General features: G+C 38.5%; 1 protein-coding gene across 1 annotated transcript; it reads left to right on the forward strand.

Moving 5' to 3' along the window:
* Positions 1-3,772: 3,772 nt before the first annotated feature.
* Positions 3,773-8,967, forward strand: LOC127651271 (syntaxin-3-like). Its single transcript, XM_052137024.1, has 12 exons — positions 3,773-3,906; positions 3,999-4,076; positions 5,668-5,742; positions 5,829-5,928; positions 6,156-6,230; positions 6,428-6,498; positions 6,594-6,702; positions 6,814-6,887; positions 7,002-7,136; positions 7,292-7,402; positions 7,830-7,919; positions 8,289-8,967. The coding sequence occupies exons 2-11, from the start codon at positions 4,047-4,049 to the stop codon at positions 7,905-7,907; spliced, it is 858 nt and encodes a 285-aa protein (XP_051992984.1). The 5' UTR covers positions 3,773-3,906; positions 3,999-4,046; the 3' UTR covers positions 7,908-7,919; positions 8,289-8,967.
* The last annotated feature ends 1,039 nt before the right edge of the window (positions 8,968-10,006 follow it).

Consider the following 10,006-nt stretch of genomic DNA (forward strand, 5'->3'; position numbering starts at 1 on the left):
GACCGACCCGTTGCAGAATGGCCCTCTTCAGGTCAGTGTAAGCCAGGAGATTTGTCGCCGGCAGTTGTTGTGCCGCGAGTTGAGCTTCCCCGGACAGGAGAGGAATTAGACGGGCTGCCCACTGTTCGGGCGGCCAGCCCCAGATTTCGGCCGTCCGCTCAAACAAGTCGAGGAAGGCCTCAGGATCATCTGCTGCCCCCATCTTCTGTAACGTGGGGGGGGTAGCGTAGCGCGGCTGTCCGGGGTCACGGCTGTGGCCGGCTCCGTCTCCTGGCTGAGGAGGCTCCGGATGGCGAGCCGGTCCTCTGCCTGAGCCCGCATGATCTCAAAAAACCGCCGATCTTGGTCCTGCCGGAGCTCAAGCAGGGATTGCTGGTGGCCTTGATGCAGCGTCGCGAGGGATTGGAGGACTTCTGCCAGCTGGGAGGACTCTATGGGGCGACTTTGCTCCATAATGTCCCGGGTTTCGGCACCAGTGTCGCACCGTTCTAGTGAAGGAGGACAGGAAACAGGTCTTCCTCTCAAGGTAAGTCTTTTTAATTATATTTTCCTCACACTATTTGCACACACAATACAAATGACAAACACTGGGTCTGCTTGTGGTCTCTCTCCCCGTCTGGAGGCTCTGTGTCTGTTTTTATGCCGCTCTCCTCGTGCTCACTGGAATTAGAGACAGGTGTTTAGGCATAATTTAGCTCAGGTGTAAGCGCCCTTACCGATTTCCTCTCCCGGACGGGCGCTTGACCACGCCCCCGCTGCCACAGTCATGTGTGTGTTTATGTTGTCTTTTAAGTTTATCATTAAATATTATTTATATTGAAAAGCCTGTTCTCGCCTCCTCCTTTCCATTGATCACTTTACACTGGTGCCAAAACCCGGGAAGGAGGAGGGATACGCCGTAGTAGAGTTCTCGCCACTACCGTCAACCCCAATGGAGCAGCCGCGGCCATCTGCCGGGGGACGAGCAGCCCAGCCGCCTGAAAGAGGACGATGGCCGCCGACCGCGAGGGGAGAAGGGGCTCCTAACCGACCACCTGGAGCGGTCAGGGCCGCTGCCAGGGGCGGAGGAGTTCCCTACCGGCCGCTGAAACGCGCCAGGGTTTAAGACCGCCGACTGCGAGCGGGGAGGGGCTCACTGCCGACCGCCTGGAGCGAGAGAACCGCTGCCAAGTGCGGGGGAGACCCCTTCTGTTCCCCGAGAATGCGGCGGGGCGTTCCGTCCACCAGGGGCTGGAGGACTGCCTCTGATCCGCCCGGAGAGGAGCGGCTGTCGTCCGATAGAGGGTGGAGGAGTGGCCGAGGAACAAGCTGCGGCGTATCAGAGAACTGGTAAGAGTAAGAGTTTTTTTCATCTCTCTCTACTCTCTCTCTGTCTACCCCAATATATATATATATATATACAACAGTTAGTTCCGGTCCTCGAATCTGATTGGACGAGAGACGTTCCATCAGTGCACCGACCCTTCACTGTATGTTCGTGCCATTCTAAACTAAAGTGTAAGAGCAGTGCAGATCTGTTAAGAGCTGTGGTTTGTCTTTTTTTTACATTACATATGTTAGCCAGCAGGTGGTGGCGGCAATAGATACATTTTGTGTGTAAAATGATCCAGTTATGTGACTTGAAGTGAAGTCGCTTCAGCCATTTACATACAACAGCTCTTCGTCATCGCATGTTTTACTACTACTAAAGCAAGGAAATAGCTTTAAACAGCTTTAAATGAACAACTTCAGCATCACGGCTCATCACAGCTGAGAGACACAACAGAATGGGCACTTACCTCTTATCGGACTTTCCACATTGGTGTGGACACACTGTTTAGAATGGAGGACATTGCAATTTCTTTAGTGAATGACTACCGCACCGGCTAGTAAAATAGGGAGAAATACCCCCGCTTGGACGCTATTTTTCCACTGAGAAAGATGACCTTCAGAAAGCTGACAACATCTCTGCTTGGGTGTGGCAACAGGCGATCACACACGCTCTCTCTCTCTCTCTCTCTCTCTCTCTCTCACACACACACATACACACATCCATCCATCCTTGTTTATCCAATAATTTGTTGGACACAGCACAAGCCGTGATACTATTTCTGAAGTTAACTTTTTGAATTACTAATGAAGGCTTGGACTCTTCATTTGTTTTGAACCAGCAACGGCATATTCTGATCCGCCGCATTAGAAAGTAGTTCCATGAACAAATGCGTTTTTATGACCGTACAATTTTTTTAAAATCTACTTCACTGAATTATTATTAATTGAATTATTTGTATTTGTATTTTTTTTTAACAAAACCTAAAAAAAATACATAACATGCAATCTGTCTTTTATGTTTCCATGAGGTTAATTTACAGAAAAATTTATTTTTATAAGTTATAGTGATTTGCAAGGACTAAGGACGTAAAGTTTTTCACTTCGTAGCAGAAACTGTATTTTTTCGCTCCAGTTCCAGCTTTCCACTGCCTCCTTTCCTATTGGTAATACTGTTACTGTTTAATGTAAACAAATAATGTAAACAAAATTAAAGAACAGTTAATAAAGTTTTGTTTTTTTAAATGACAGTTACCAGATCTCTAAAGAAATTGTTTTACCTGCCTGAAATGTGACTTGCTTCAACCAATAAGCAGGAATTATCAATGTATAAATCATAACAAACAAAGTACTTTATACAGTAGCCTATATAAAATAACATATTTTCAATAAATGTTTTCTTAATATTGAATAAATCCCCCAAACTATTTTAAATATTTCAAAATCTGGTCATCTAAAATCAATTAATTGCCATAATCTCTCTCACCTGCATGCATGCTGGATGTGTTTGGACTAAACATCATCTTAAGCTGAATTATTTTACATTAAAAATGTAATAATTGTTTTAAAATAATTTTGTTATTTTATTTTAATTATTTGCTTTAATTCCAGATCTCTTTCTCTGTCAGAACCTGGCAGCATCAAATCTGTATTAATGCATCATATCTAACAATAATTCAGTGAATACCAAGAAACAACTGAGAAACGTTCTGCAAAAAAATAAAGTAATAATAATAATAATAATAATAATCGTTGGTTTTTCATTTTCGTTTTCATTCCATGGAAGGTTTTCAGTCCCTGGTGATTTGATTGTTCCTAATAAGGCAAGAAAGGTCACCAACAGATCCCGCCATATGGTCACAACAGTGTGCTTCCTAAACCGATGTCCCACAATCAAAACATAGCTAATTCTTAACCTCACTGAATCACTCTATTAAATTTGAATAAGTGCAAGATAAAAGCAAAGAAAATACAAAGGTAGGAGGAAATGACACAAGGAATGTGCACATTAAGATTCCAAACGAGTGTTTAATTGTATGATTGTGAGAGGATAGGACAAGTAACTTAAAATCACATTAATGACTTCAAAAGACATTTAAAAACATTGAATTCGTTGATTTCATTCTATTCAGTGATGAATTAACAATTTTCTCTCTGCATGACAAATCTGTTTCTTATGGATAGGGGTAACTTCTCCCATATCCCACCTCCAAACCCCCTTTGAGCTCTGGCTTTAGACACTACAGTATAGCTCTATATCAGATGTAGCAGTGGTGATTAGAAAAACTTTAGTCCAAGTTATCACACCTCCTTTGTGAGATCTGTCAAATGCTTTTTGCACCAATCACTTGTGTGTTAGTGGAGAAAGAGGAGCACTTCAGCAGAGGAAGATTAGCTACCCAGCATACAACTGTTGCTCTAATCCGCTCTGAGAGGATAGGCTTAGGACAACTACAAGCCTGCAACAACACTGCCATATTGTTTGTTTTTTGCAATGAAAACGGAGAACAAGCCTGTGATATTTCTTGCATGAATAGATTGATAATTGGTCATCTATAACACAAGCCCTGAAAGGTTCTCTTGGAGCTGTTAAACTGGGTAGGCCTATATTCTGGGTTTAGTTGTAATGTTTGCTAATTATCCAGTCTAAAAATGACCTCTCTTGCTCTCTTATTTATATTCTGTATTAGGCAGCATAGCAATTTGAACTCTTGTAAGTATAGCATATTGAACTGAAGATGAAGGACCGACTGGAACAACTTAAAGCGGTAAGTGAAGAAGATGTTCTAATAAGATATGATTTATTATTTGTGAATAATGTTGTACACAAACACTCTGTGTCTTTGGATTGATTTCCTAGATTGATTTTTACATGTGGCAATGAGGTCCTGAATGGGACCATTATGAGTTACGGGCAATGATGTAGAGCATATTCATACAGTTTTCCAGATAGACATTTTATTTATTTGATTTTGGGACCATAATTGGTGGGCTATTGTTTTACATGAGGATTATAGAAATATGTTAAAAGAGTAGCCTGAACAACACCTTGACTGTGAACATAGTTTATTGTCTCATACGATAAAGTGTGTCTGATATCAAAAGTCCCATACTGACATTTGATCACGTGCATGGTGTGAATTATAGAGACCAACAATTCAATATTCACTAGTTAAAATGCCAATTCTTGATATAAGCAATGAAATTGCTATTAGTGAAAATTGTAATTATTGATGTCAGTAGACTTAATACATAATACATAAGCACTAGTAAAACATTAATTCTTTAAATAAAAAATTACACCATTACTCATGGAAATACCCATTCTTGATATCAAACATTTTATTTCAACTTTAAAAACATAATTACAAAAAGCTGTAACTGCATTTAAAGTTATAGAATTTCACAATGATCTGTCATTCACTTCTGTTTAAAACACAGTTACACACACGTTTCTCTAGTTTCTTACTTGTCTACAGTATAATCTATAATTAATTTCTTACCAATTTCCCATACCAGCTATGTACTTCTTACTTGTAAAAATTCTCAATTACAACTAGTGAAAATGCTAATTTTTTATTTCTGTTAATGCATTTCCACATGATAGATTCAGAATTTCAGATGTCTGGAAATTGATTTCAAATATAAAGAAATTAAAGATGTATTATGAGGCTTTCTTGCTAGTTATAACATAATATGTAGACATCTGAAATTAACATTGGCACTAGTATATAAATATTTGCATTTTTTGCTAGTTTAATTCAGTTGAATGGACATAGTATCGATGTAATTATTGATATAAAAAAATATTACATTTATATGGAAATTAATCTAGTAAGAAATTAGTTATAGACATGAGTAACTGCGTTTTTTTTACAGGAGTCAATGACAGACCATTGTGAAATTCAGCAAGTGAAAATACAGTTGCGGATATCAGTTTATATATATTTTTGTTGAAATTCCATTTTTTATATAAAGAATGGGTATTTCCGCAAGTAATTATGTCATTTTTTACATCGAGATTTAACGTTTTACTAGTCCAAGTGTAACTATCAAGAAATTTTGACTAGTAAAAATCTGTATGTACAAATCTATAATTCAAATCCTGCTCACAATTAAATACTTGCAAAACGTCTGACTGATAGCTGAGCACACACAAGAAGTGCACATGGATCTGTCCCATCCATGTCCTCCTTACTTGAACATGGCCAACATCCATATCTGTCAAAAGTATTTAATTTCTGTAGAATTGAACTTAAGCTGCAATATCATTCCTACATTGGTTGAAACTTTAGGTTTAGTGGCAAAGTTAAAGTGATGTGGAAACACTTACATTAGTGTTCTTTTATGTCCTAACAGAAGTCAGATCAAACTCCAGATGATGTGGAAGTTCCAGTGGAAAGTAAGGAATTTATGGATGAGTTCTTTGCTCAGGTATGTGCAAATCAATTTAATTACAATGAATGTGGACATCACATTACTGAATGTCATAAATAACTAATTTTGCACATGTTCTGCAGATTGAGGAAATACGAACCAGTATAGACAAGATTGATGAGAAAGTGGTTGAGATAAAGCGACTGTATTCTGTCATCCTCTCTGCAGCTACATCAGACCCAAGTTAGTTTTATCACCCTTTACGTATAAAACATCCATCCCTTTACATTGCTTTCCTATGTATCTTTAAAGCTTATCATTTCTCTTTTGTCACACATGTTCATTTCTCAACACACATCCTCTAAAATGCTGTTCTCGCTCCATGACTGATCTAAAGTTAGTTAGTCTTGTTACTCTTGCTTGTAACTTTCTCTTTTGTTCTCTTATCTCTCATCTCATTTCCCACCCAGAGACGCAGGATGAACTGGAGGCAGTCACCAATGAGATAAAGAAACTGGCCAACAATGCTCGCAACAAACTCAAAAGTCGGTTGTCTGCTCTTTCATTGATTGTTCAACAAAATGCACAAATCTCATGCATACTCATGATTACTTTCGTATTATACACTCACTGTGAATCCTTTACCTGTATGATCCTTTGATGCCACTAGATGTGATCCCATATGCTACCTTATGCTACTTTCAGAGTTAAAAACATAATTGTCAACCAATGTTGTTAACAGGCATTGAGCAGAGTTTGGCATCTAATTCTGAGGAAAGAGTTTCAGCAGATGTACGGATAAAGAAATCTCAGGTAACAGCAACCACTGTTTCTCCCACAAATACACAAGCAATTGCCACAAATTATTAGCTTTTGCACTCACACTATGTTCCTCTCCTACTTTTTAGCAAGCCATTCTTGCCAAGAAGTTTGTGGAGGTGATGACCAAATACAATGAGGCCCAAATGGAGTTTAAAGAGAAGAGCAAAGGGCGCATCCAGAGACAGCTGGAGATTAGTGAGTGAAGACAAACAGACCTTCTGCAGGGTTTGATATAAAAAGATCTGTGCTATGTAAAATCCAAAGGTATGCACATTTTTAAAGCCAATGTTGGACCCTGTCTTACAGCTGGAAAGACCACAACTGATGAGGAATTGGAGGAAATGCTGGATGGAGGGAACGCAGCAGTCTTCACAGCAGGGGTGAGTACAATGCTTTATTGTAAGAATCCACCTTGTTTGCACATTGTATGGGTTATTTGATACATATCCAGTTTATTATGTGTTGTTTAAACAATATTGTCTCCTTATCTATAGATTATGGACTCTGGCATCTCAAAGCAGGCACTAAGTGAGATTGAGGCAAGACACAAAGATATTATGCGACTGGAGAGCAGCATAAAAGAGTTGCACGACATGTTTGTGGACATTGCTATGCTAGTGGAGAATCAGGTTCGTGGATCTGTCTTTTCCAGAGCGTAAAGCAAGGATTTAGCCCCACTTTCTAGAGCTTACGATTACTGCTGTTGCTGTCAGGCAGAACATCATAAAGCACTTATTTTATAATGCCCAAAAATTAATTTGCATTGTTTGCATTTTGTCAACAGGGAAGCATGATTGAGAGGATTGAGAGCAACATGGATCAATCAGTGGGCTTTGTGGAAAGAGCAGTGGCTGACACTAAAAAGGCAGCAAAGTTCCAACAGGAAGCACGCAGGGTAAGCTTGGAAATGACAAGAAATGTAGATAAGAAACGATTGTATCATATCACTGTATAAATGTCATGAATTTTCGATAAAATGATAGAGCTTTTAGTGAATATACTTTGACTTGAATTGTCAAATTCGAATGCCAGTAACAGTTTCACTTGAGTATATAAAATTACAAAATTCAGACCACCGATGCATTTTATTTCCCTTGCAAAAACTTTCTCTCCACTGAGTTTCTTCTGTTTTTTTCTCTCTCTGGTATTATATTTGCATGGATGTCCTCTGTCTCTCCCACCATCTCTCCTACCATCTCTATTTCTATATCTGTTCTCTTCAACTTCTAAATCTCTCGTTCCCTATCTATTCCTCTTGCTCTCCTCCACTGTTATTTCATCATTACCATGATCTCCCTGGCCACTCCCTTACACCTCTGTAGAAGAAGATGATGATCATGCTGTGTTGCACAATTCTTGCGGTCATCGGTGGTGCTCTCGTGTATAGCTGGCTAACATAAGCTTTCTGCAAGGTAAACGTTCTTTAGCACTAAATTGGAGGGGACTAAATGTCCCCACAAGGTTATAAAACCTGAACTCTCCTATATTGTGGTAATTAACACACTGTATAATATCGTAATGAAAATCTAGAAATGCAGTGAGTGTTAGGTATTGAGTTAGGGAATAGAATACATAATTGTAAGTTAGTATAAAAACAATATAAGTCAAAAGAAAGTGAATATGGCAGAAAAACTAACTAAATGTGTGAAATGTGAGTTAATTGTGTTGGTTAAATAGGTGAGAATACCAGCACTTTGTAGAGAATGTCAGGCATACCCATATGTAATGTTGTACAGTATGTTGACTATTTGTGAGACTGAGTGAGATTCTGTCTTTCACAGGTGAAGAGGATATCTACTCCTCCAAGTATCTCATCAATCAAGAGAAGTATCTTAGTACCAATGAGCCATAAGCCGTCATGCTTTTCAGAGCTTGTTTATCTCAGTTTTCTTTTGGTCTTTTTCCTCATTTTTAGCTCTCCTTATCTATTGGCCTTGCACTTTTAGTGGCACTATTGCAAATGTGATGTGCAAGCTATCTGTTTATTGTATAAAGGGGATTGACATGAATAATACTTTTATTGACAATTGTTTTCAGAGAAGTCATGATTTATTTCATATGTGAGGATACACATAAGAGAGAAATTTTGCATATGAGGCCTCATTTTTATAATTGACAATTGAATAATTATAGACTACCACTTATTAATATTTTGTTCCCTCTCAGTTTTTTCTGAAAAAATAAAAATAAAAAAATGTTAAAGCTTTTATAAAATCATGTTTAAACTGAGTCTAAATTACGTATTTTATGATTTTCAAAGAGAGGTTCCAGTCATTACTTATGAATTTCTTATGTAACGCTGTACAGTAGCATAGTGTTGACTGTATTTCTTATGTTTAACAGAAAATGTTCTCTTATGTCAATGATAATCATAGAATAGCATATTATGGAGGCACCTCCGTTTATTTAGAGACTTATTTCAGTTTGATTTGTGTCATTAAAAGACCTGTTCTGTACAGAGTTGCGTACAGATGTGTCACTCGTTATTTCATCTAGGCTTAAAGGTGCTCTCAGTAATTTTTTCCCCATTAAAAAAGTTTTTCTCCTAAAGAAATTCATTGTAATTTTTAAACATATGTATAAAGCCATGACCACTAACATGAGATGAGGACTCTAGCCATATCAGTAACTTTATAAAAGCTGTTTTATTCTAAATGGGGCAGGGGCGCTCTCATGGGGGCTGCCATTTTAGGATCACATGATCAGTTGAACTCAGTAATCTTAATCTCCGTAACCATATTTTTATTGGACATTTTCTCTCTTGGATTACATTTATCAGAGACGATTGTGAAGTGATTTTCAACAATTGCATCTCTAAATGAAAACTATTCATTTTGAATGCTGCCGCATCCACACTACTAGGTGTCACTGCAAGTGCAAGATGGCACGAACAAAAAGTTACTGAGTGCATCACGATTAACATCTACTAAACATCTTAAAAAGAGTAGATTAACAAACATTATAAATAATCATCGTCTCAAAAACATGCTGAATGTCTATGACTTCTGAGAGAAACATCTTCAAGACATATTGCAGATGAGAAAACGACCTAAAAAGGACTTCTTCCAGATGTAAAACCCACATATTAAAAAGTCTGCGTGTTGTAGATGTGCTCTCAGGACACTTCCGGCAATATCTAACTATAACCAACCAACTATAGTTGGTTTTGACATTGTAGTTATCGACAGATGTCCAATCAAATCACAGGCTGAGCTTTGATGGCTGACCAACCAGCAACTACTTCCTGATCTGAGCTAGCCTTGGATTAAATGAAAAGTTTTGCCATGCGGAGTTACCTATGGTCGGTCACGGAAGATAATTCAGTGAGCAGTGGTTTTCCAGTTTATTTGACCCAAACCAATGTCGAGTACTTTATGACGACCTTGTGTGAACTTGCTCTTTGCTAGCAGGCTAATTTGAAAGAAAATGTAGATTTCTGTCTCAAGACGGCCCAAACAAGGCTTATATATGCGGACATGGACTGGGTGTCCACAAGCGA

The sequence above is a fragment of the Xyrauchen texanus genome, chromosome 11 (assembly GCF_025860055.1).
Source record: "Xyrauchen texanus isolate HMW12.3.18 chromosome 11, RBS_HiC_50CHRs, whole genome shotgun sequence".
NCBI classification, from domain to species: domain Eukaryota; kingdom Metazoa; phylum Chordata; class Actinopteri; order Cypriniformes; family Catostomidae; genus Xyrauchen; species Xyrauchen texanus.

Excerpts from the sequence above, each read along its gene's own strand:
- LOC127651271 (XM_052137024.1), top strand. The coding sequence starts at position 4,047 with ATGAAGGACCGACTGGAACAACTTAAAGCG. Across the intron at positions 6,703-6,813 it reads CCAGAGACAGCTGGAGATTA|CTGGAAAGACCACAACTGAT; the intron begins GTGAGTGAAGAC and ends CCTGTCTTACAG. Across the intron at positions 6,888-7,001 it reads CAGCAGTCTTCACAGCAGGG|ATTATGGACTCTGGCATCTC; the intron begins GTGAGTACAATG and ends CCTTATCTATAG.